The sequence below is a fragment of the Colossoma macropomum genome, unplaced genomic scaffold (assembly GCF_904425465.1).
Source record: "Colossoma macropomum unplaced genomic scaffold, Colossoma_macropomum, whole genome shotgun sequence".
Lineage (NCBI taxonomy): Eukaryota > Metazoa > Chordata > Actinopteri > Characiformes > Serrasalmidae > Colossoma > Colossoma macropomum.
Genome location: NW_023494910.1, coordinates 140001 through 166549, shown reverse-complemented (window position 1 = coordinate 166549; position 26549 = coordinate 140001). Strand labels below are relative to the sequence as shown.

At 40.9% G+C, this 26549-nt stretch overlaps 1 protein-coding gene across 1 annotated transcript in view; it reads left to right on the top strand.

Moving 5' to 3' along the window:
• Positions 1–26549, top strand: part of grm5b (glutamate receptor, metabotropic 5b) — a 103591-nt gene that overhangs the window by 39182 nt on the left and 37860 nt on the right. The window contains exon 4 of the mRNA XM_036560816.1: positions 163–412. Within this exon, the coding sequence (XP_036416709.1) occupies positions 163–412 (250 nt within the window). The remainder of the gene's footprint in view (positions 1–162; positions 413–26549) is intronic.

Below are 26549 nucleotides of genomic sequence, written 5' to 3'. Positions count from 1 at the left end.
TATTCTCTCTGTAAAAATAACACAACCATGAAGTTCTTATACTCCTATATTCATCTGTGCTGCACATCATAACACCTAAAAAAAAATAACAAATTTAATAGAATAATCATTCTTTTTCTCACTCTCTCTCTCTCTTTCTCGCTCTCTTTCTTGGTCTCCTAGGTAACTATGGTGAGAGTGGGATGGCAGCATTTAAAGAGATGGCAGCTAAAGAGGGGATCTGCATCGCTCACTCTGATAAGATCTGGAGTAACGCTGGAGAGCAGAACTTCGACCGTTTGCTGCTGAAGCTGAGGAGCCACCTGCCCAAAGCTCGCGTGGTGGCCTGTTTCTGCGAGGGGATGACCGTCCGTGGAATACTGATGGCCATGAGGAGGCAGAACCTGGTCGGAGAGTTCCTGCTGGTTGGCAGGTGAGGGATGGCTGGAGGAGTGAACAAAAGTTTTACAGTCTGAAATTTATATGATCCCATTTATTTTTTATTTTGGATCACATTTTATAATAATACACATCAAAACTATGAAATAACACACAAGGATTTAAAAATATATTACATTGGATAACTGGATAACTCAATAACTGGTATTATCTTCTATTTTAGATTCTTCAAAAACAAATTTCAAGCATTTAAGCATAACCCTGTAGATAATTATAAAATTATAAAATATATTTAAAGGTGAATTTCAAATTTCAGAATTCCCCCATAATTCAGTGTGTGAGATGTAAACAGAGTGGTTCAGAGTGGTTTGGTGTGAAATGGTTCAGATGTCTTCACAGTGGTGGTGATAGGAACCAGAGGTCGCCATGACTACAACACAAATATAGACATTTTATTCATTATCCAAAACCACCAGTGAAAACCACCTGCATGAGTCTTCTGAGTTTATATGGAATGTTGATGATGGAAAATAGTGGAAAATATGAAATAATAAGTTTTCTTTGGGGACTATTTTGCCTCACAGCGCCCTGCATGTATCCTCCCACCATGAATGGAGTTTAGGTTCTCTAAACTATCATAAACAGTGTCTCAGTTCTGTGAGGGAGCTTTTAGAGGTGGACATCTGGTTCCTATCACCACCACTGTGAACAGTTCTGACTCTGTAAGTTTCTCTAGAATGGAGAACCACTCTGAACCATGCTGTTTACATCTTAACTGCTGAATTATTGTTACAGAAATGTGAGATTATGATGAACTAAGATTGTCACTGGAGCTTTAACACTCTGGAGAGCAGAAGTTCAGTCAGACAGATCTGACCTCACAGATGCAGTGTGATCAAACACTCACACAGCTGCTGCTCTGCTCATGTGCTTTGAACTCCCACCTCAGTATCTGATCAGCCCACTGTAGTGGTCAAGACCACATGCACCCGTCCACTGACGCATAATCAGAGTGCCTCTACATCCAGCTGAGCACTGACGCGCTATGTCTTTATACACAGATGCACACACTGCGGAGATCATCATCATCATCATCACCATCAGCATTATCTTCATCATCATCATCTTTATTATCATCATCACCATCATCATCATCTTAACCATCTTATTTACTATTATCATTGTTTTCTTCATTATTATCTTCATTATCATCACCATCATCGCCATAATCATCATAATCATCACCGTCACCGTCATCACCATTTGAACGAGGTAGGCCTACTTTCTCTCTCTGTATGAATCCTGTTCTACATTGATGATCAGTGTGTTCTGCTTTCTCTGCTCTATAAGCTGCACACACACACACACACACACACACACACACACACACTGAATTCAGACACACTAAAACGGTTATTACTGAGTTGTTTTTACAGTAACAACTGTAGTAACTTTAATAATAATTGTAGTTGGTTTAGTTCAGTACAGTTCAATTCACCTCAGTTCAGTTTGGTTTGGCTCAGTTCAGTTTGGCTCAGTTTGGCTAGATTTGGCTTGATTTGGTTTGGTTTGGCTCAGTTTGGCTTAGCTTGGATTGGTTGGTTTGGCACATTCTGTCTTAGCTTGGATTAGCTAGGTTGGGGGTTATAGTTGTTGCTGTATTGCTCATTGTTGTGTGTATATATCTTTACAATATATACACCAATCAGGCATAACATTATGACCACCTCCTTGTTTCTACACTCATTGTCCATTTTATCAGCTCCACTTACTATAGGTGCACTTTGTAGTTCTACAATTACTGTAGTTCATCTATTTCTCTGCATACTTTGTTAGCCCCCTTTTACCCTGTTCTTCAGTGGTCAGCACTACAGTAACACTGACATGGTGGTGGTGTGTTAGTGTGTGTTGTGCTGGTGCGTGTTTTTAAACACTGTGTCCACTTGCTGTCCACTCTATAAGACGCTCCTACCTTGTCAGTCCACCTTGTAGATGTAAAGTCAGAGACGATAGCTCATCTGCTGCTGCACAGTGTGTGTTGGTCATCCTCTAGTCCTTCATCAGTGGTCACAGGACGCTGCCCACAGGACGCTGTTGGCTGGATATTTTTATAACACACACTAACACATCACCACCACGTCAGTGTTACTGCAGTGCTGAGAATGATCCACCACCCAAATAGTACCTGCTCTGTGAGGGTCCATGGGGGTCCTGACTACAGAAGAACAGGGTAAAAGGGGGCTAACAAAGTATGCAGAGAAACAGATGGACTACAGTCTGTAACTGTAGAACTACAAAGTGTCCCTATATAGTAAGTGGAGCTGATAAAATGGACAATGAGCGTAGAAACAAGGAATATATACCTGATTGGTATATATATTGATATATATGTGTGTGTGTGTGTGTGTGTGTGTTGTAGCTTAACTCCCCCAAATGACCAGCTCCAGTAAATTACCCCTCATCTCCTGTACTCCTGCGTCACTGACTCACACACACCACCACACACACACAGAGGGAGTGTGTGTTTATTTGGTGTGTGTCTCCAGATCGTCTCCATAATTTCATCTTTATGTCAGTTTTTACTTTCATTATTTTATTTTATACAAAATCAACAACTACAAATTAATCTGAACTGAACTGAACTAAAAGAAATGTATTGGACTGAAACCAGCTGAATTAAACTGTTCATGCATTCTAGATAAAGAGCTTCAGAGAACTGCACTCAGTTTATAGACAAAACTTATCTGGCCAGTAAAGTTAGCATGTTTCTTAGATCAATCCTGGTCCTGGAGGTCTCCCACCCTGGACAGGTCAGATCCAGCACACCTGGCTCCAGTATTCAGACGCCCCTGAAGACCATCATTACATGGATCAGGTGTGTTAGATTAGGGGTGGGGCTGAACTCTGCAGGCTGGTAATGGCTACAGTGTTGTCTTAGCGAGCTAGCAGTGCTAAGACAGCTGGAACTGGTGAAGCTTAACTGATCGACTGTTTGGTGTGAACTGTGTGAGTCAGATTTTTCTCTGAACGTTCGCTTTAATCCAGAATATCATACCTAACATGGCCTGTTTACCATGGCTTTCACAGAGAGATCTCTCTTTAGGAAACCGGGCTAGACTTGCTCAGGTTACCATGGAGACCAAGACGACCACAATCCTGGAGAAACGTGAAAGTGTTAGATTGTCTCTCTTCACCTCCTCCTCTTCCTCCCCCTCCTCCTCTCTGTGATTCTCTCTTTAGCACTTTAGTGTCTGCAGGTGCTAAACGCTTTACACTCACAGAGAGAGAGACAGAGAGGGAGAGAGATACAGAGAGAGAGAGGGAGAGAAAGAGAGAGAGAGATACAGAGAGAGAGAGAAATACAGAGAGAGAAAGAGAGAGAGAGAGCGAGAGAGAGATACAGAGAGAGATACATATGAACATTTTATTATTTTACTCTTTCTTTTATACATTATTTCCTTCTTCAACATTATGTTCATATTCTGTTAGGTAAGCTAAGCTGTGTTCGGTGTCGGAAGCTTCTTTAGTTTTAGCGCTGGAGCTACGAAGCTAATGTAGCTAATGTAGCTATGGAAGCTGAAACCGCTCTAGTTAGCATGGTGCTAACTCCATGTCTAAATCATCACAGTCACCTCAAACATGTTTGTGAATTTGGCTTAAATGGTGCAGCAGTTACATTCTGGCTCCTGAAGAAGAGAGAGAGAGAGAGAGAGATACAGAGAGAGAGAGACAGACAGAGAGAGAGAGACAAAGAGAGAGAGATACAGAGAGAGAGAGAGAGACAGAGAGAGAGAGAGATACAGAGAGAGAGAGAGATATAGAGAGGGAGACAGAAAGAGAAAGAGAGAGAGAGACAGAGAGAGAGAGAGAGGCAGAGAGAGAGAGACAGAGGGAGAGAAAGGGGTGTGTGTAGTATAAACTGTTTATTTGTGTTATTTGAGTTATTTTTTAATGATTTTTAGGTCAAGCTGGTTTGTAATGAAACAAGTTCAGTTTAATGTGCATAAACATTTCATTCATAATTAAAACTAAACACACACAGAGGAGCATCATTAGTGTGTGTGTGTGTGTGTGTGTGTGTGTGGCCATCATTTCCATAAATCTGAAAGCCTGACTCGTCAGACCAGAATACACATTTCCACTGAGGCTCAGTCCATTTCAGATGAGCTCGAGCCCAGAGAAGTCGGCGGCGTTTCTTTGATTTCCACTGTGCAGAGTACAGTCTTAACCTGCTTTTGTGGATGACTGACAGATGGTGATCTAATCACAGAAGCATGTAGTTAGCACAGTGCTGTCTGAGGTATCACAGAAACTCAGCTGTGGTTTTCGCCAGGTTTCTCCAGATTCTCTAAATCTGTTGCTGATATTTTTTCACCGTAAAGGCTGAAATACCCCGAATCTTTAGTTGCTCAGTGAAGAACATTATGCTTAGATTATTCACAAGCACATTTTTGTGGACATCCTCACTGTCACACTCACAGCCTTTCCTGGATGCCCCGTTTATATCCAAGTATTATTGCAGCACCTGTTTAAGACATTTTTTGAATATTATGTTCCTAGTTTTAGGGTTCTTTCACACCTACCGTGTTTGGTCTGGACCTTCAGACTTTTCAGTTTGGTCCAAACTAAAACAGCAGGTGTGAAAGGTATCTTGATCTGGACCAAAGGACCAAAATTTGGTTTGACGTAAGAGGTGGTCTCGGTCTGGATCAAACCAAATCATGGTTCATGTTCGTTCGCAGGTGTGAAAACACTGTTTTGGATACGTGACGAATGTCCGACTAACCAGACGCTCACAGACATAAAAGTTCAAAGAGTATTTATTAACAATGAGCAGATGAACAAAAGGAGGGTCAAAGCTAAACCAGGTCAGAACAGCGAAGAGCAAACATACGAACATGGGCGCTAATCGAAAAGAGAAGGTCAAATAAAAGTGAAGGTCAAAACCAGAACAGTAGCCAGTCCGAGAACAATATCAAACAGGAGAATCCAAAGGCAAGTGGAGAAACGAGAAAAGCGTCATACATACAGGAAGATCAGACAGAGATAAACGGTCAGGACAGGATGGGTGATGTCGACAATACTTTGCAAAGATCAGTTTAATAGTCAGGTGAACTGGATCCAAAGAATTGTGGGAACTGAAGTGTGTGGAGTCAACAGAGGCAGGGGGGAAACCCGAACGGGCGACTATAGACTAAGCTCTATGAATCTGATTAGTAAATCTGATAAAGAGGCTGGATCTAAGCTCAGTAATGGGGTTTTTCAGTCTGATTTCTCCGATCAGATTAAGGTCTACAAATCTGATTAGTAAATCTGATAAAGAGGCTAGATTTGAGTCAGTAATGTCGTTTCTCAGTGCTGTAAACTCTCACTCTGATTTCTTTCGTTTCTCTCAGTCTGAGCATGTGTATAAACAGAGCACCATTCCGGAAACACAGAACCAGCAAGACCAACACAGCACTTTTGGAGCGACGCTGAAACCGAATATACACTCGACCAAATGAAGGGTTTAAATATTCGTGATCTTCTAGATGATGTTTGTTCATATTTCCAGATAAATTGACTCGATTTTTTAAAAAGCTGCTCATGACATTTGAGTTTTATGTTACGTTTATGTCGCGTCTTCTTTTATGAGTTTATTGGCTGGTTATAAAGCAGAAATCTGATTACTGTCTGACTCACGTAGACCCAGAGTTTCCCCATTATCTGATTACTCAAGTGCATGTAAATGCGTTGATCAGATTACTGACAAAATCTGACTTTTTGCAGTTATCGGATTATTAAGAGCACGTAAACACACTCACTGTGGAAACACCCTTAAAAGTCTCAACTTCTTTGTAATGTGTTTTGAAGCAACAATTTCAGAATGAACAGTGATTACAAAACACAGTGAAGCTGATCAGATAAAACATTAAATATCTCATCTTTTTACTTCTCTCATGTAAATACAGATCAATGTAGACTTACAAAACTCTCTGCTTTCTGTTCTTATTTGAATATTTCATACTACCCAACTTTACTGGAACTAAGAGTTTATAGATAAACGTCTTTGTCTCTCTCTCTCTCTCTCTCTCTCTCTCTCTCTCTCTCTCTCTCACACTCACACACACACACACACACACAAACACACACACACACACACTACTGTAAGTGTAGCTCTCACTGTTGAACTCGCTGAATCGTTTCTTTCATCACTCACAGGAAGTTCAATATTGCTGCAGGGCTCTTACTGCAGCCTTCACAACCTTCATTTAGATTTTTGGCGATTCAGTGTGTGTGCATGTGTGTGTGTGTGTGTGTGTGTGTGTGTGTGTGTGTGTTGGTTTATTGACTGAAGGCAGAGAATGAAACTCAGGATCACAGTGCTGCTTTAAGGTTGGCCCATGTGGAGAAGCTCACGCCCACCAGGCTAAATACTGCAGATACTCTACACTTCACAACCCAGATCTGCACTGTATACACCCAGATCCCAAACCCAGACCAATACATCAGCAGATCCTAATCAAAACACAGACCAATTCACCACCAGATCCCAAACCCAGACCAATACATCAGCAGATCCTAATCAAAACACAGACCAATTCACCACCAGATCCCAAACCCAGACCAATACATCAGCAGATCCTAATCAAAACACAGACCAATTCACCACCAGATCCCAAACCCAGACCAATACTCCAGCAGATCTCAAACCCAGATCAATATACCAGCAGATCCCAAACCCAGACCAATATTCCGGCAGATCTCAAACCCAGACTAATGCAGAAGCAGATCCCAAACTCAAAACATATACTCCAGCAGATCCTGAACTGAAACATTGGCACTGTGTGTGTGTGTGTGTGGTTGATTTGCTGCGGTGTTGTTGTCGTGTTCCTGTAGAACTGCTGTATATTAACTGTACTGTTTTCAGTCGTGCTGTGCTGTTGGTGCTGTAATATTTCTGTTTCTGCTGTAGTTTGTTATTAGTTTTGTTGTAGGTTTGATGTTGTGTTGTTACATTGCTGTAGTATATTGATTTTAGTGTTCTATGATTTTGTAGTTTCACTGTACTTCAGCCGCAGTTGTTGTAGTGTAGCTGTAGTGTTATGAGGTTACTGTAGATCTACTGTGTTAGTGGAGGCTACAGGGGCAGTTTTGGTGTAACGTTGTAGGTTTATTGTGTTATTGTTGTTGTAGTGTTATTATAGACTCAGTGCAGTTTTGCTGTAACATTGTAGGTTTGTTGTGTTGTTGTACTGTTCTTATAGTCTCACTGCAGTTTTGCTGTAACTTTGTAGGTTTATTGTGTTATTGTTGTAGTGTTATTATAGACTCACTGCAGTTTTGCTGTAACATTGTAGGTTTATTGTGTTATTGTTGTAGTGTTATTATAGACTCACTGCAGTTTTGCTGTAACATTGTAGGTTTATTGTGTTATTGTTCTTGTAGTGTTATCATAGACTCACTGCAGTTTTGCTGTAACATTGTAGGTTTATTGTGATATTGTTCTTGTAGTGTTATTATAGATTCACTGCAGTTTTGCTGTAATGTAGGTTTATTGTGATATTGTTCTTGTAGTGTTATTATAGATTCACTGCAGTTTTGCTGTAATGTTGTAGGTTTATTGTGTTGTTGTTGTGTTCTTATAGACTCACGCAGTTTTGCTGTATCATTGTAGGTTTATTTTATTACTGTTGTTTTATTATAGACTCACTGCAGTATTGCTGTATTGTTGTAGGTTTATTGTGTTATTGTTGTGTTATTGTAGAGTCACTGCAGTATTGCTGTATCATTGTAGGTTTATTGTGTTACTGTTGTGTTACAGACTCACTGCAGTTTTGCTGTAACACTGTAGGTTTATTGTGTTGTGTTGTAGTGTTATTATAGACTCACTGCAGTTTTGCTGTATCATTGTAGGTTTATTGTGTTGTGTTATTATAGACTCACTGTAGTTTTGCTTATCATTGTAGGTTTATTATGTTGTGTTATTATAGACTCACTGTAGTTTTGCTTATCATTGTAGGTTTATTGTGTTATCATTGTAGTGTTATTGTAGATTCACTGCAGCTTTGCTTATCATTGCAGGTTTATTGTGTTATTGTTGTAATAATGTTATTATAGACTCACTGCAGTTTTGATTATCATTGTAGGTTTATTATATTATTGTTGTAGTGTTATTATAGACTCACTGCAGTTTTGCTGTAACATTGTAGGTTTATTGTGATATTGTTCTTGTAGTGTTATTATAGACTCACTGCAGTTTTGGTGTAATGTTGTAGGTTTATTGTGATATTGTTCTTGTAGTGTTATTATAGACTCACTGCAGTTTTGCTGTAACATTATAGGTTTATTGTGATATTGTTCTTGTAGTGTTATTATAGACCCACTGCAGTTTTGCTGTAATGTTGTAGGTTTATTGTGATATTGTTCTTGTAGTGTTATTATAGTCTCACTGCAGTTTTGCTGTATCATTGTAGGTTTATTGTGTTATTGTTGTAGTAATGTTATTATAGACTCACTGCAGTTTTGCTGTAACATTGTAGGTTTATTGTGTTATTGTTGTAGTAATGTTATTATAGTCTCACTGCAGTTTTGCTTTATCATTGTAGGTTTATTATGTTATTGTTGTTGTGTTATTATAGACTCACTGCAGTTTTGCTGCAACGTTGTAGGTTTATTGTATTATTGTTGTGTTATTATAGACTCACTGCAGTTTTGCCATATCATTGTAGGTTTATTGTGTTATTGTTGGGTTATTATAGACCCACTGCAGGTTTGCTGTAACGTTGTAAGTTTTTTGTGTTATTGTTGTTGTGTTATTATAGACTCACTGCAGTATTGCTGTATCATTGTAGGGTTATTGTGTTATTGTTGGGTTATTATAGACCCACTGCAGGTTTGCTGTAACATTGTATGTTTTTTGTGTTATTGTTGTTGTGTTATTATAGACTCACTGCAGTATTGCTGTATCATTGTAGGTTTATTGTGTTATTGTTGTGTTATTATAGACTCACTGCAGTATTGCTGTATCATTGTAGGTTTATTGTGTTATTGTTGTGTTATTATAGACTCACTGCAGTTTTGCTGTAACACTGTAGGTTTATTATGTAATGTTGTAGTGTTATTATAGACTCACTGCAGTTTTGCTGTATCATTGTAGGTTTATTGTGTTGTGTTATTATAGACTCACTGCAGTTTTGCTGCTATCATTGTAGGTTTATTGTGTTATTGTTGTAGTGTTATTTTAGATTCACTGCAGTTTTGCTTATCATTGTAGGTTTGTTGTGTTATTGTTGTAATAATGTTATTATAGACTCACTGCAGTTTTGCTTTATCATTGTAGGTTTATTGTTACTGTTGTTGTGTTATTATAGACTCACTGCAGTTTTGCTGTATCACTGTAGGTTTATTGTGTTATTGTTGTTGTGTTATTATAGACTCACTGTAGTTTTGCTTATCATTCGAGGTTAATTGTGTTATTATTGTAGTAGTGTTATTATAGACTCATTGCATTTGTGCTGTATCATTGTAGGTTTATTGTGTTGTTGTGTTATTATAGACTCACCACAGTTTTGCTGTAAAATTGTAGGTTTTTTGCCTTATTCTTTTTGTGTTATTATAGACTCACCACAGTTTCACTGTAACGTTGCAAGTTTTTGTGTTATTGTTTTTGTGTTATTATAGACTCACTGCAGTTTTGCTAGAATGAAAATTCCACAGCGGTGGAGATGCACTGTAACATTCTCCTCTTCTTCTGATTCATCTGAGGATGGAAGAGAGAGAGAGAGAGAGAAAGAGGGAGGGAGAGAGAGAGATGGAATGCCAAGCCTGTACCCTTCCTCTGTTACCGTGGCAACTGGAGTGTACCCCCTCCCATCAGCATCACAGAGAAAGTGTGTAGAAAAACAGGGGCACCCTCTGTGTGTGTGAGAGTGTTTGTGTATGTGTGTGTGTGAGTGTGTGTTTGTGAATGTGTGTGTGTGTATGTTTGTGTGTGTGTGTGTGTTTGTGAATGTGTGTGTGTGTTTGTGAATGTGTGTGTGTGTGTGTGTGTTTGTGTGTGTTAGTGTGTGTTTGTGTGACTGTGTGCGTGTATGTGCATGTGTGTGTGTGAGTGTGAGTGTGTGTGTGTGTGTTTGTGTGTGTGTGAGTGTGTGTGTGTGTGTTTGGGTGTGTGTGAGTGTGTGTGTGTGTGTGTGAGTGTGTGTGTGTGTGTGTTTGTGTGTGTGAGTGTGTGTGTGTGTATGAGTGTGTGTTTGTGTGTGTGTGTGTATGAGTGTGTGTGTGTGTGTATGAGTGTGTGTTTGTGTGTTAGAGTGTGTATGAGTGTGTGTGTGTGTGTGTGTGTGTGTGTGTGTGAGTGTGTGTTTGTGTGAAACCACAGTTTCAGAATAAACTACAAACATAACTAACAGTGTGAGAAACTGTGTAACTTCGTAGTTTTCGGTTTCTGAGATTTTGGTGGAGAAACAGAATAAAAGTCATTTTTTGTGTTTTAGTTGCGGCTCTGATGGTATGTTTCTTTGGTTTTGTGATACGTGTTTATTATAAAAATGTCTTTAGATATTGTGATTTTTTTTGTATTTCATGTCACCCACCTCTGTGTAGTGTGTGTGTGTTGTAGTCTATTTAAAATCACTTCAGGATGAAAATGACTGTTGTCAGCGTGAGGAGCGAGAGGAGACGACAGCGTCACCGGAGTAATTACCATCTGCCCTCTGAGTGTGTGTGTGTGTGTGTGTGTGTGAGAGAGAGTGTGTGTGTAATGAGAGAGATCACTGGAGGGACAGTAAACTGCTGTAAGTGCAGGCTGTCAGTGGCTATAGAGCTATTAACAGAACACACACCCACAGCACGAGGTGGGACATTATAGAGGAGACCTTCAGGAGTAAGACAGATAGTACTGACACAGTACTGAAGCAATACTGACACAGTACTGATATAGTACTGACATAATACTGATATGGTACCAACACAGTACTGACATAGTGCTGACATGATAATGACAGTACCAAAATGGTACTGACATGGTACTGATATGGTAGTACTGAAATGGTAATGACATAGTACTAATAGTGATATGGTAGGTAGTGACATGGTTGTGATATGATAGTGACATATCACGTCCAGCGGCACTGTGGTGAAAAACTGACCATTGAAGAGCTAGAGGATCAAACTGTACATCAACAGATGAGCCACTGTCCTCAACTATACACGAGCAGCACCAGCTGAGCGTAAGTTTAATCATAGCCTAGTTTGAAAGTAAACTGCCAACGTTCAAGTTTAAAAGCTACTCACGAAAAAGTGAACATAGTATGAACGTAGCTTTAAGTTGTAACTTAAAATCTACACATGTTCCGAAGTCGGTTTAAGCTCTGCAATGAAAATCCGTTAAAATTTCTTCAATTTGATTGGTGGGAAAATTAAATACATCTTGATTTGTGTTGGCTAACATTTTCTTTCTGTCAGCAAATTCAAATAGTGATTACGTTAGCCACAGCTTCGCTAACATTACTGACTGTTTAGTTGATAAAGTAACATTAAAATATAGTGCACAAGAGTCCCAGTTTGAACAAATCAACACATAAACAAGAGACGGACTCTTTGAGGACACACTTCACTGTAAAACACTGTCTTGCTGAATTCTAATACGACAGACACACCTTACAGGAAGTAAACGCAGCATGAAAAGAGAGAAACGCAAGCGGCTTTACTGCGTTTGGAGATCATGAGTAGAAGAAGGTGGGTGTTTCTGATAAAGTGGCCAGTTAGTGGAAGCAGAAGGTGGGTGTTTCTGATAAAGTGGCCAGTTAGTGGAAGCAGAAGGTGGGTGTTTCTGATAAAGTGGCCAGTTAGTGGAATGCTGATTTTAATGCTGTAATAATTGTGATTTTATGTCTTTATGACTTTGACTGAGTTTTCAGTGTTTATTTACTCCAGTTCACAATCGACGAGTTACAGTGTTAAAGTATCTGAGTGGGACTGTGTGAATATGAAGTAGTGTGTGTAGCTGAGTCTCTGTCAGCCCACAGCTGCCTGTCTGTCTGTCTGTCTGTCTGTCTGCGAGTCTGTCTGGAGTAAATTGTCTCCGGGCTGATGTATGTATTTGTGTTTATTTGTGTTCTGATTGATGGTCTCCTGTCGTGAAGCCCACTGCTTCATTACACACACACAGGCGCAGTGATGCGAGTGTGTGTTTGTGTGCTTTATTGAACTCTCTTAGTGGGGACTAGAATTCACACATTGCCAGATAAAGTTTGGGAGACTTGTTTTAAAAACTCAATATAAAAAATGATGACCCTCCAACTGAATGTCTTTAAGTATCACTGCGCTTTATTCACCTGCAGCCGGGACAACAACAACCAGCCGTTAAAAAAGCAACATCAACCAAATGTAGTGAGTTTATTATGAGTAAAAAGCCCACAGTAAAGGACTATAACAAATAACAGGCCTCAACAGCAGCGCACAACCGACCGGACGTCCTGTTTCTGACAGTTACTGACGGTCACTGTTTTGATTCTGCTGTGAGATTCTGACATTGTGTTACACAAACAACTGCGGAACAAAACCTTGTATCTCCAAAAAGGTAAATTTACAGGAGAAAGTGAAATGATCTTAACTTTTAATGGAAATAAATGGACTAATGTTTTTTTCTAAATAATTCTGGACAGTTTTGTTGGACAACTGCCTTTTTCACAATACATCAAAAATGAAAAACAACAGAAATGGAGATACAAGGTTTTATCCTGACAGCAACCATGTATAAAACGTAAATCTAGTGCGATTGTGAAGCTGATAGCTTGTAGCTCGTAAGTTTTTCGTCTAGATTTTTTCAGTTTGAGATGCGAAACTTCATACAGCAGCAGTTTTGTGCCACTTCTCTATTACATTCATAGCTTAAATATTCGTTCGCCACTATTAAGAGACACAGTAGTGGTGCTTTATTGTCCAGCTGTTGTCGTACATTAACAGGTGACTTTGAGCCTCAGCTACACCTCATTCTCTCAGCATTCAGCTCTCCACTGACTCTCAGCTCGTCCTGATCTACACACGTCATCCCGGCGGAACTAACCCGCTTTCACAATAAGAGTCTTTATCAGAATAACCCATCAATAAATGCTGAAGAACTAATAATCGAAACTAACATTATATAAAAAAAAGCAGTCCTTGAACATGGTACAATATTAAATTAATCTATTGTTTATACATTTCTATATTTTTATCTTTGCTATAAAAAAAATTTGAACAGCTACAAGGTAGGTGTTTCTAATAAAGTGGCCAGTTAGTGGAAGTAATGGGTGGCTGTTGCTAATAAAGTACATTTTGGAAGCTTTAACACCCACAGCTACAATTTTGCAAGAGCACATGGAGAGAACGGGAGAGTACCTTTGGGATGTTGTTTGATTCTGTTGTGTTATTGTTCTGTATGGAATCAAAGAAAGTTATAAATAGACAAACTGAAGTCAGCTGTCCAGCAGCTCGCTGACCGACACTGGCCACCCTGTAATGACTGACTGACAGTGATTGGCTGTGATTGACAGTGATCATCTCTTGCTAAACTCCATCAGGGGCCTGAAGCCACTGTTTGGACACTGATGGACATGAAGCCTGGAGTGAAGTTTCCATAAACATCTCAGTCTGACTGACCTGCTGCTGGACATCTGACCTCATGCAGTGATCCAGGCCTAATAAAGCAAGACATACAGGACAAAATCAACAAACTGTAGAACAGACTCAGTTTATATCACAATACCTACATTTAGAGTCGCTTATTCATTCAGCCTAATGAGAAACTGTAGAACAGACTCAGTTTATATCACAATACCTACATTTAGAGTCAGTTATTCATTCAGCCTAATGAGAAACCATAGAACAGACTCAGTTTATATCACAATACCTACATTTAGAGTCGGTTATTCATTCAGCCTAATGAAAACCGTAGAACAGACTCAGTTTATATCACAATACCTACATTTAGAGTCAGTTATTCATTCAGCCTAATGAGAAACCGTAGAACAGACTCAGTTTATATCACAATACCTACATTTAGAGTCAGTTATTCATTCAACCTAATGAGTTGAGATTTTCTTAATTGTGTAATTGAGCTAATCTTAGCATGGTGGCTAATTTTCTGCCTAGTGTAGATTAGCTAAAGCAACACAGTCCAGCTCAGTAATGTATCCTAAAATGGGCATTCAGTGTAATTTATCAGCTCTAAATAAACACTGCAAAGGACTTGTTTAAATAATTAAATTACTGCAAATTAAAAAATAATTTCGCAAGAGACAGAGATGTAGTGTGTCAGAGTGTTTTAGAGTGTGTGTGGTGTGTGGGAAGGCTGTGTAATGGTTTAGGGAATGTGGTGGGTTATTTTGGGGGGGTTTATTTGGGGGCCGCAGGTGTGAGAGAGAACAGAGTGATTTGATTGTAGAAACTGAGAGATGGTGATCTTTTCTCTCTCAGACAACAGCAGGTCCATTTACTGTCACACCTGAACCCCCCACACCCCCCCCCCACAAACACGACTCATTCCAAGTAACAGACATTATCATATACACTATATGGACAAAAGTGTTTGTACAACTACAGGAGCTTTTATGAATTCCATTGTAAATCCATAGGCATTAATATGGAGTTGGTCTCCCTTTATAGCTTTAACAGCTTCCACTCTTCTGGGAAGCTTTCTACAAGATTTTGGAGAGTGTCTGTGGGAATTTCTGTCCATTCATCCAGAAGAGCATTTGTGAGGTCAGACACTGATGTTGGACGAGAGGATCTGGCTCACAATCTCCTTTCTAGTTCATCCCAAAGGTGTTCTGTGGGGTTGAGGTCAGGGCTCTGTGAGGGCCAGTCAAGCTCTTCCACACCAAACTCACCCAGCCAGGCCTTTATGGAGCTGCTTTGTGCACTGGGGCTCAGTCATGCAGGAACAGGAAAGGTTGTTCCCTAAACTGTCCCACAAATTTGGAAGTGTACAGTTGTCCAAAATGTCTTGTTCTGCTGAAGCATTAAGATTTCCCTTCACTGAATCTAAGAGTTCTAGACCAAACCTTGAAAAAAATACCCATATAATCATCCCTCCTCCACCAAACGTTACAGCTGGCACAGTGCAGTCAGGCAGGTAACGTTCTCCTGGCATTCACCAAACCCAGACTCATCATCATTTCCACTGCTCCAGAGTTCAGTAGCGGCACTTTACTCCACTCCATCCAACGCTTGGCACTGTGCATAGTGATCTTAGGCTTGTGTGCAGCTGCTCAGCCATGGAGATGCCATGAAGCTCCTGATGTGCAGTTCTTTTGCTGATGTTGCTTCCAGAGGCAGTTTGGAACTTTTTTAATATTTGCCCATTTTAATTTGATAGCAGCAACACATTACAAAAAAGTTGGGACGGGGCAACAAAAGACTGGTAAAATTGTGTAATGCTTAAAAAAAACACCTGATGGTTTACTGGCAACAGGTCAATAACATGATTGGGTATAAAAAGCATCTCAGAGAGGTGGAGTCTTTCAGAAGTAAAGATGAGGAGGGGTTCACCACTCTGTGAAAGACTGCATGATCAAATAGTGAAACAATTCAAGAATAACGTTTCTCAACACTTTTCATCATCTACGGTACATAATATCACCAAAAGATTCAGAGAATCTGGAGAAATCTCTGTATATAAGGGACAAGGCCGAATACCAGTTTTTGCTGGTCCGTGATCTTTGGGCCCTCAGACAGCACTGCATTAACAACAGACATGATTCTATAGTGAAACACTTCTGAAAACCACTGTCTGTGAAAACAGTTCGTCGCTGCATCCACAAATCCTAATTAAAACTCTAAAATGCAAAGAAGAAATCATGTATAAACTGGATCCAGAAACGTTGCCACCTTCTCTGGGCCAGGCTTATTTAAGATAGACTGAGCCAAAGTGTAAAAGTGTCCTGTGGTCCAATGGATCCAAATTTGAAATTCTTTTTGGAAATCATGGATTGCCACGTCCTCTAAGCTAAAGAGGAAAGGGACCTTCCAGCTTGTTATCAGTCACAGTTCAAAAGCCAGCATCCATGATGGTATGGGGGGGGGGCATTAGTGCACATTGCATTGCACATTAATGCTGAACAATTAATGCAAGTGTTGGAGCAACATAAGCTGCCATCCAGATGACGTCTTCTTCAGGGAAGGCTTTGATTATTTCAGCAAGACAATGTCAAACCACATTCTGCATGTATTACAGCGGCATTGCTCCGTATTAACGCTAAATTGACCTGCCTGCAGTCCAGACCTGTCACCACTGAAAACATTTGACACATTATGAAATGCAAAATACCACAAAGGACACTCTGAACTGATGAGCAGCTGAAATCCTGTATCAAACAAGAACAGGAAAACATTTCACTTTCTAAACTACAGCAGTGTCTCCTCAGTTCCCAAACACTTACAGAGTGTTGTTAAAGAAGAGGTGATGAGACACAGTGGTAAACATGAACCTGTCCCAACTTTTTTGGAATGTGTTGATGGCATCAAATTCAAAATGGGCATATATTTGTCAAAAAACAATAAAATGTCTCCGTTTCAACATTTGAAATGGTGTCATAGAAAGACTATTTTCAATTAAATATAGGGTTTAAATGATTTGCACATTAACACATTCTGTTTTTATTTACAGTCTGCACAGCGTTACAACTTTGGAAACAGGGCTGAATATGATTTATATGATATATACACTCATTGACTGTATATAAGATATATATGATATATTGGCTCTATATATGGCATATATGATATATATGATATATATAATATATGCCCATTGACTGTATATATGATATATATGATATACACGCTCACTGATCTTCATGTTCAGGTTCTGTGTCTAAAATAATGTTAGTGGATTATTAAAGGTAATAAATTCTGATGGAGGTTATTGTGTCAGTCATACAGCTATAACACTGCACTGCTTTATCACCATAAACAAAATCCTTCGTTAGAGCCAAATACCAGCAAATAAGATGATTTGATATTGAAGATTTACTATAACAAAAAATAACATTAATCATGATTTCACAAATTAATTGATCACACAAAACACATCACAACCAACTGCACAAAATGATTGTTTATTTATGATCAATTTCACAAAATAATGTGATTAATTTTGATTAATTGTATTACCACACATAGACACACACACACACTCACACACACTCTCTCTCACACACACACACACACACACACACATACACACACTCACACACACACACACACTCACACACACAGTGAATGGAACTGATCAGAGAGAGAGAGAGAGAGAGAGAGAGAGAGAGAGACGCCACTATACTCACTTCACCATCACTCTCTCTCTCTCTCTGTATCTCTTTCTCTCTCTCTCTGTATCTCTCTCTCTTTCTCCCTCTCTCTCTCTCTATCTCTCTCTCATTGTCTCTCTCTCTCTCACTGTCTGTCTCTCTCTCTTTCTCTCTCTCTGTATCTCTCTCTGTATCTCTCTCTCTCATTCTCTCTCTTACTCTGTCTGTCTCTCTCTCTCTCTCTCTGAGAAAGTTAAACTCTGCTCTGAGGAGAGTTGCAGTCAGACTAGTCAAACAGTGATAGATCTATCGCCGTGACGATCAGTGTCCTCTCACTTCGTCTCCAAGGAAACAGACACTTTTAGACGGAGACGATGAGAGAAATTGTCTAGCCGCCCACAATAACAGAGAGAGAGAGAGAGAGAGAGAGAGAGAGAGAGAGAGAGACAGAGACAGAGACAGGGAGATAGAGAGAGAGAGAGAGTGAGAGGTAGTGTGGAGTATTTACACTGTGGTAAAGTTACATTGTGGGGTAGTTAGTGTGGGGTAGTTGGTGTGAGGTAGTTATGATGTGGAGCAGTTGTTATGGTGGTTGTGTGGTGTGGAATAGTTACAATGTAGAGTAATTAAAGTATGGGGTAGTTATAGTGTATAGTAGTTATTGTGTGGTGGTTATTATAGGGTACGGTGGAGAAGGTACAGGGGAGAGGTACAGAAGGGGAGAGGTACACTGATTTGAGAGGTACAGAAGAAAATGGCAGGTATTTTGGAGTGGACCACTCTGGGCTCGGACAGCTGTTAGATGAAGGAGGACGAGGCCTGGTGGACATACGGAGCCGAGTGAGGGTCTTTCGGCTGCAACCAGGAAAAAGGCACCTGTGCCAGAGAGATCTACCACAGAATTGGACAGTAAAGCCCTGCACAGAGCAGGGAGTCTGGACTATGACCTTCAGCTGTTCTGGATCAGACTGGCTGAAGTCAGTCTGTCTTGTCTCACTCCTTCTTATCGATCACTTCTCCTGGGGGTCTCCTTCTCCAGAGATGTGTGAAGTTTGACAGAGTGGACACTGGAAGTACCATCACTGCACAACCCACTGATACAGACCAGACTGTGGTCCTCAGCGAGTTGGGGGAGGGTTCACCAGACCGATCTGAGAGGTCAGAGAGTGGTGAGGTAGCTGGAGTGGAGACCCCTGTATAAACCCCTTACAGAGAAGCGTTCAGCTGATCTACAGTAGAGGATCATTCATGGGGCGATAGCTACAGTGGCACACCTGAATCCATCCGTAGTGGGGCAGTGTAGATTTTGTGGTCAGGATGAATCAATTGAGCCTCTGTTTTTGTGCTGTAACAGGTTCAAGGGTTTGTTTTGGTTTTAAAAGCCTGTTTTGATGCTTTTATTGAGGACTTGTTTGATCATTTTTTCGGCTGGGGTGAAGTTGAGGTTCAGGACGATCGAGAAAAAATGTCTTTAAATTATAATGTATAATGATGGCGGATTAGAGAGGAATATGAATATTACAGGCTGGTAGATCATGTAGAGGAGTGTATCGCTGTGTGTGGGGGGGCAGGGTGGTTTACTGTGTTGTGTTAATGATTCTGAATCAGTCATTTTGTTGTAACTGTTTAAATTAGAACAGATTTGGTTTCATAAATGTGGAACTATATTTATGAAATTAAGATAAATCTCAAATCTCTCTCTGTATCTCTCTCTCTCTCTCTGTATCTCTCTCTGTGTATCTCTCTCTCTCTCTCTCTCTTTCTCTCTCTCTGTATCTCAGTTTTTAATTCAATGTTGCTTTATTGGGATGACAAATATTAACACTTGTATTGCCAAAGCTTTTGTAGGAAGATTAAGAACGTCTCTATGGCCAGACGGTGCTGACTGAGTCTGTACTTCGTCAAAGTGGACCTCAGTTTAGGGTCAGTCAGTGTGCTCAGGTAATCTGCTACACTGTACTGATGTTTTAGGGCCAAATAACACTGCATTTCATTTTACTGTGTGACTCGGTTTCCCAATAGGTGAGATCATTCTGTTTAAGCTGTTTTGTAATTTGGTTCACTCTAATCAGGTTTCCTGGTGTGTTCTGGTCCTGAGCCTGTGAAGTGTTAGTGTGTGTTAGTAAGGTGTTAATGTGTGTTAGTGAGGTGTTAGTGTGTGTTTATGTGTGTTAGTGTATGTTAGTGTGTGTTAGTAAGGTGTTAATGTGTGTTAGTGAGGTGTTAGTGTGTGTTTATGTGTGTTAGTGTATGTTAGTGTGTGTTAGCGAGGTGTTAGTGGGGTGTTAGTGTGTGTTAGTGGGGTGTTAGTGTGTGTTTATGTGTGTTAGTGTATGTTAGTGTGTGTTAGCGAGGTGTTAGTGGGGTGTTAGTGTGTGTTAGTGAGGTGTTAGTGTGTGTTTATGTGTGTTAGTGTATGTTAGTGTGTGTTAGCGAGGTGTTAGTGGGGTGTTAGTGTGTGTTAGTGAGGTGTTAGTGTGTGTTAGTGAGGTGTTAGTGGGGTGCTAGTGTGTGTTAGTGAGGTGTTAGTGTGTGTTAGTGTTGTGTTAGTGTGTGTTAGTGAGGTGTTAGTGGGGTGTTAGTGTGTGCTAGTGAGGTGTTAGTGTGTATTAGTGGGGTGTTAGTGTATGTTAGTGTGTGTTAGTGAGGTGTTAGTGCGTGTTAGTGTGTGTTAATGAGGTGTTCGTGTGTTAGTGTGTGTTACTGAGGTGTTAGTGTGTGTTAGTGGGGTGTTAGTGATTTTTAGGGTTTGTTAGTGAGGTGTTAGTTTGTGTCAGTCTGGTGTTAGTGAGTTTTAGTGTGTGTCAGTGAGGTGTTAGTGTGTTAGTGGGGTGTTAGTGCTGTGTTAGTGTGTGGTAGTGTGTGTTAGTGAGGTGTTAGTGGGGTGTTAGTATGTGCTAGTGAGGTGTTAGTGTGTGTTAGTGGGGTGTTATTGTGTGTTAGTGTGTGTTAGTCGGTTTTAGTGTGTGTTACTGAGGTGTTAGTGTGTGTTAGTGGGGTGTTAGCGAGTTTTAGTGTGTGTTAATGTGTGTTAGTGTGTGTTATTGTATGTTAGTGTGTGTTAGTGAGGGGTTAGTGTGTGTTAGTGTGTTAGTGGGCTGTTAGTGTGTGTTAGTATGGTGTTAGTGTGTGTTAGTGGGCTGTTGGTGTGTGTTAGTGGGCTGTTGGTGTGTGTTAGTGAGGTGTTAGTGTGTGTTAGTGAGATGTTAGTGTGTGTTAGTGTGTGTTAGTGGGGTGTTAGCGTGTGTTAGTGAGGTGTTTGTGTGTGTTACTAAATGGGTGTTGTTTTCCCTGAGATCTGGATCTTTTCTGAAATATCATTATATTTGTCTTTTTCAGGTTTACTGCCAGGGCCCAGGTGTGGCAGTACTGCTCTTGCAGGTCCAGGTTCTGCTGTAGGCCCTGCTCTGTGGGGGACAGCAGAACCAGGTCATCTGCATAGAACAGGAATTTAATCTCAGAGTCGTGCAGAGCGAGAAAGGGAGATGTGGACTCCTCTAATATCTTTGTCAGTTCATTAATGTAAATATTTAATAGTGTTGGGCTTAAACAGCAGCCCTGTCTCACTCTGCGCTCCTGGGAGATGGAATTTGTTTGTTTATTTTCCATTTTTATGCTGCATTTAATTAGATCATATGTTTTACCCCCTACACCACTTTCAATAGGTTAATAGAATAATCGTTGGTGCCACATAGAATCAAAAGCCTTTTTGAAATCAATAAAACATGCAAAAATTTTGGTTTTATTTTGGACGATGTATTTATCAATTAGGGTGTGTAGGGTGTAAATATGATCGGTGGTGCAGTAATTTGGTAAAAATCCAGTTTGACTTCTACTCAAGACACTGTGCTCCATAAGGAAGTTTAGAAATCTAGAATTTAAAATGCTGCACAGTAACTTCCCCAGATTATTGTTCACACAGATGCCTCGGTAATTATTAGGGTCAAATTTATCTCCACTTTTAAAGATTGGGGTTATTAGTCCATGATTCCAGATTTCAGGGAAGTAACCTACACTCAGAACCAGATTAAATAATTTTAGAATAGCCAGTTGAAATTTAGAAGTTGAGTTTTTTTTATCATGTCATTCAGTTCCATCAGGCCCACAGGCTTTCTTTGGTCTTAGTTTGTTAATGTTCTCCTTCAGTTCCTGCTCAGTAATTGAGGAGTCTAAAGGGTTCTGATTATCCTTTATAGCCAATTCTAGTTCTTCAAGCTTTTTTATATGGTTTTGCTGAGGATTTGTATTTGAGTCTACTTTCCTGAAGAGCGTTTTGAAATGATCTGTCCAAATATCACCGTTTTGTATTGCCAATTCTTCATGGTCTCATTTTTAAGCTTGTTCCAGTTCTCCCAGAACGGGTTTGTTCTGATTGACTCCTCGATTAGTGTCAGCTGTTTGTGAGTGTACTGAGCCTTTTTGGTTCTGAGTGGACGTTTATATTGCTTTAAAGTTTCACAGTAAAGAAGGCGTATGTTAGTGTTGTTTGGATCTTTTGATTTGACAATTCCTTAATTTTCAGTTTTGCCTTTTTTTGCTGTTTTTTCAAAGATTGTGTTTAGGTTCTTTACAGCCAGATTGACTCCTTCATTACTGTGAGTGTATGTGGTGTCCAGAAAGCTGTCTAAAAGTGTTTGAATTTTGGGGTCTCTGATTGCTTTCTGGAACTCTTCTGTGCTGTTTTGGGCCCATCTGTATGGCCTCCTGATGCTGTACAGCTTATTGGGCTGAATGTGTGCAGTGCCTTTAGTCTCTGTCCTTTTAATAAACACAGTAATTTGGCTGTGGTCAGACAGAGGGATTAGAGGTTTAACAGTGAACACACTGAGAGTGAAAGGATCTAAATCTGTTATCATATAATCTACTGTGCTGTTCGCAAGAGGTGAGCAAAACGTGTATCTTCCCAAAGAGTCCCCTCGTGTCCTACCATTGACGATGTACAGACCCAGACTCTGACAGAGCTGCAGAAGTTCTTTTCCATTCCTGTTTGTTACGTTGTCGTTATTGTTTCTGGGGGGATAAAGAGAATTGTTGTTAATAAAGGACATTTTCTTTGTAGTAAATTGATCTCGTGCGTGTATGAAGTCAGGTTGTGTCCCTGTTCTGGCGTTCAGATCGCCGCAGATCAGCACATTTCCCTGGGCCAGGAAATGGCACGCCTCTCTCTCCAACTCAGAAAACGTGTTCGGAGTAGTAGGGGGATTCTGAGGGGGGATGTATACAGCACAGAGGAACAGGTCCTTGTTTGAAGACAGTACGTTTTTGTTTTTTATTTTAAGCCAAATGAGGTATTTGCCTTGGTGTACTGTACTCAGCTTTTGGGAGGGTACTATAATTTCTCTGTATTCTTTGGGGCAGTGAGTGACAGTGTCAGCCTTGCACCATGTCTCCTCACAAACTAACTGAAAGTGATGCTATTTTTAATTTCATTTTCTATTTAAAATTAGATGAACTGTAAAAAACAATTAATATCCTATTAATCTAAATAACTTTTCTGATAAATCATTTGTCAGTCTTAATCTTAAACAGTAATGCATTATGTACAATGAACATCTTGTCATTTTTATTTATTTTTTTTTGTCCTCCTGGAGCTCCTGTGCAGTTCTTATATGAGTCTGGTGCAGAGGTACTGCAATAATTGCTTGATCTCACCCATGTCTTGAGTAGCAAGTGCTCCTCTGAGAGCATCAGTATAGCTGCGGTGCTGCTGTGGGCTGTGTTCCTGAGTTCCTAGTAGTCGGGTGTTGGTACCTCTGCTGTCTGGCTGGTTCTCATGTGCTGGTGACCTTGCTGGGTGATGAAGTGCTGCTCTGGGTTGTAAGGGGTGTTGTGCAGGTCTGACTGATGGGGTGCGCTGAACTGGTTGAGGCAGGCTGTGCTGGCATAGTTGCTGTCCTGGCTGGGGTCTTTGGGGGAGTTTGTGTGCCAGTGGGCTTCTAGTGGGTGTGTGCCTGTTTAAGTGCACATGGTCATAGAGGTGATAAGGGGTTATGCTGAAGTGGTGAGCCAGGTGCACATTGGGAATGAGGGCACATCCTCTGGAAATATCTGCATTAACTCTCTGAATGGTGGCGGGATGGAAGTCCTTTCGGGGCAGGATGGTGGAGACTATGATTTTGGCACTGGGAAAAGCCTCTGCGGCCCTCTGTGCTACTCTGCAGACCAGTCCTCCAGCTCTCTCCTGCTCTGCTCTAAGGTCATTTGTGCCTGTGTGGATGATGATGCAGGCAGGCTTGTCAAGGATGTTGTCAGAGAGGATTTGATGGACATCGTTCGTTCTTGGGCACCGTATCTTCAGAGTGTTCTGGTTTGGGAGGAGCTTCTTTCTTGTAGGAATCTTCCATTTGAATCAGCGAGGATTGCAACATCAGTGTCTCTCTGCAGTGCACCTGTCCTGCTGGTCTGTGAGTCTTGGGTTTGAGTGGTGAGAGTTTGTCTGTTTGTTGTTTCCTTTCCTGTTTGTGGGGGGTTGTGAGTATGACTTAGACTGTTGCAGGGTGGTCTCTTTGTGTGGGGGGCGTCATCTGGGTGTTGGGTGGTTTAGTGTTGCTAGGAGCGGGCTCTGTTGGGCTTGGAGAAGGTTGGGCATGCTCAGTGTGTGCAGTGTTCTGGAGGGCAGTCTGAGGCTGTAGCTGTGCTTTGAAGATCTCTATGAGCATTTTCCTTGCACTCTGCTAGTTCTCTTCTTAGTGAGTCCCTGTCCTCAAGCATGCTATCTATGTTTCTCTTCAGCTCTTGCACTGTCACCTTCAGCTGGTGTTTGGTTTGGCTGAGCTGGTCTCTGAGGGGTTTGATGTGGGTGCTGGTGGACATGTGGGTCTGTATCTGCTCCTTCAGTCCTACTAGCTCTACCTCCAGCAGGGAGAATCTGTCTCTGAGCTGTGCTATGGTGGTGTGGAGGAGTGGACTTGGGGAAGAGGCTGATGGGGACTGTGTCTTCTGCAGTAACGGTGTGGCTGTAGGGGGGCTCTTTTTCTCCATCTTTACTGCGTGTTTGAGGAGTGACGGCTGTTCTCTCTCTTTCACGCTGCTCTTTGAGAGATGGGAAGGCTTCCTCAAACTGTCTCAGTGCAGCTTCGCTTCCTTGCACCAAGACTGTCCCATTCTGATACATGTTGACTGTTAGGAATCTACTTTCTGGGATTTTTTCACAGTCTTCAAAATCTGTCGACCTTTGCAGATTCCACGCTTCGTTATAGTTCTGTATTTTTTTACAGATGACTGAATGCCACATGGTGCAGTGGGTAGCGCTGTCGCCTCACAGCAAGAAAGGCCTTGGTTCATTTCCTGGCCGGGCAACCAGGGTCCTTTCTGTGTCGAGTTTGCATGTTCTCCTTGTGTCTGCGTGGGTTTCCTCCGGGTACTCCGGTTCCTCCCACAGTCCAAAGACATGCAGTCAGGCTAATTGGACATGCTAAATTGCCTCTAGGTGTGAATGTGTGTGTCTATCTGTCTGTCTGTCTGCCCTGTGATGAACTGGCGACTTGTCCAGGGTGTATCCGCCCAATGACAGCTGGGATAGGCTCCAGCACCCCATCGTGACCCAGAAGGATAAGCGGTTTAGATGATGTGTGTAACTGATCACTTGGGGGAGGGGGCTCAGCTAACTGTCATCTTCTTAGCACTAACAGCTAAAATCCTTAGCAGTGTTTTCTAGCAGACTGATGATATTAGCTGTAATTTCTGATGAACCTCTTTCAGGACTGTAGAGAATATAGCTGTGTTCATTATTAATCCACAGTATTCAGCTATAACAGGCATCCTTACTCCAAATATAGAGTTGATCAGATCTGTCTGCTGTTTAGTGAATCCAGTCCTCTCTCTGTGAGCCTCTTAGATCCCTGTTTTCCTTTCCTATTTTCCTTTCTCTGTTTTCCTGATCCGTCCCTGTAGTTGTCTTCTTTATGTTTATTCCAAGAAGTTTAAGTGTTCTTTCTCCTATTCTCCCTTTCTTAGTCCTCTCCTCTGTTCTGGCTTTTGTCCTCTTCTTTTCCTCTTCTTCTCTCCTGAGTTTGCCTGGTAAAGCTGTTATGCTACACTATTTTAATGTTTGTTAAAGTTTCCTTGCCAAATCTAATAACTTTCTGAATCAAATTGTGTTTACTAGTAAGAAGTGACTTTATATTGTTTTTGTTTTTGTTTTTTTAAGTTCGATCTCATTTTAAAATAAGAAAATAGTAGAAAATTCAGGAGCTCATCTGAAGCTTCACCTGGAGCCTGAATCTCTCTCTCTCTCTCTCTCTCTCTCTCTGTCTCTCTCTCTCACTCTCTCTCTCTCTGTAGCTCTCTCTGTCTCTCTCTCTCTGTATCTCTCTCTCTCTGTATCTCTCTCTTCCTTTCTCTCTAACTCTCTCTCTGTCTCGATCTCTCTCTCTCTCTCTAACTCTCTCTCTCTCTGTCTCTCTCTCAGTTCAGTTCAGAATAGCTTTATTAGCATGACTGTGAGGCACGGTATTGCTAAAGCATCACAACAGTAGAAGTGAACAACAAAAACATTAATGAAAACAGAATAAGATAAAAAGAACCAACATAAATAATAACTATATTAATTAATATAATTACAATATTAGAGTATTATTATTATTACTGTTTATAATTATAATCATAAAAAAAATGGAAAACTAATGACATTTGCAATGTTGGGGGTCAGTGGAGTGGGGGTGTGGAGGGTGGGGGTGGGAGGGTGGGGGTATGGAGAGTGGGGGTAAGTGGAGTGGGGGTATGGAGGGTGGGGGTCAGTGGAGTGGGGGTGTGGAGGGTGGGGGTCAGTGGAATGGGGGTATGGAGGGTATGGGTAAGTAGAGTAGGGGTATGTGGGATGGGTGTCAGGAGGGTGGGGGTATGGGGGGGTTGTTATCCATTGTCTCTCAGGTGGTTGCATGTTGTTACGTATTTGGC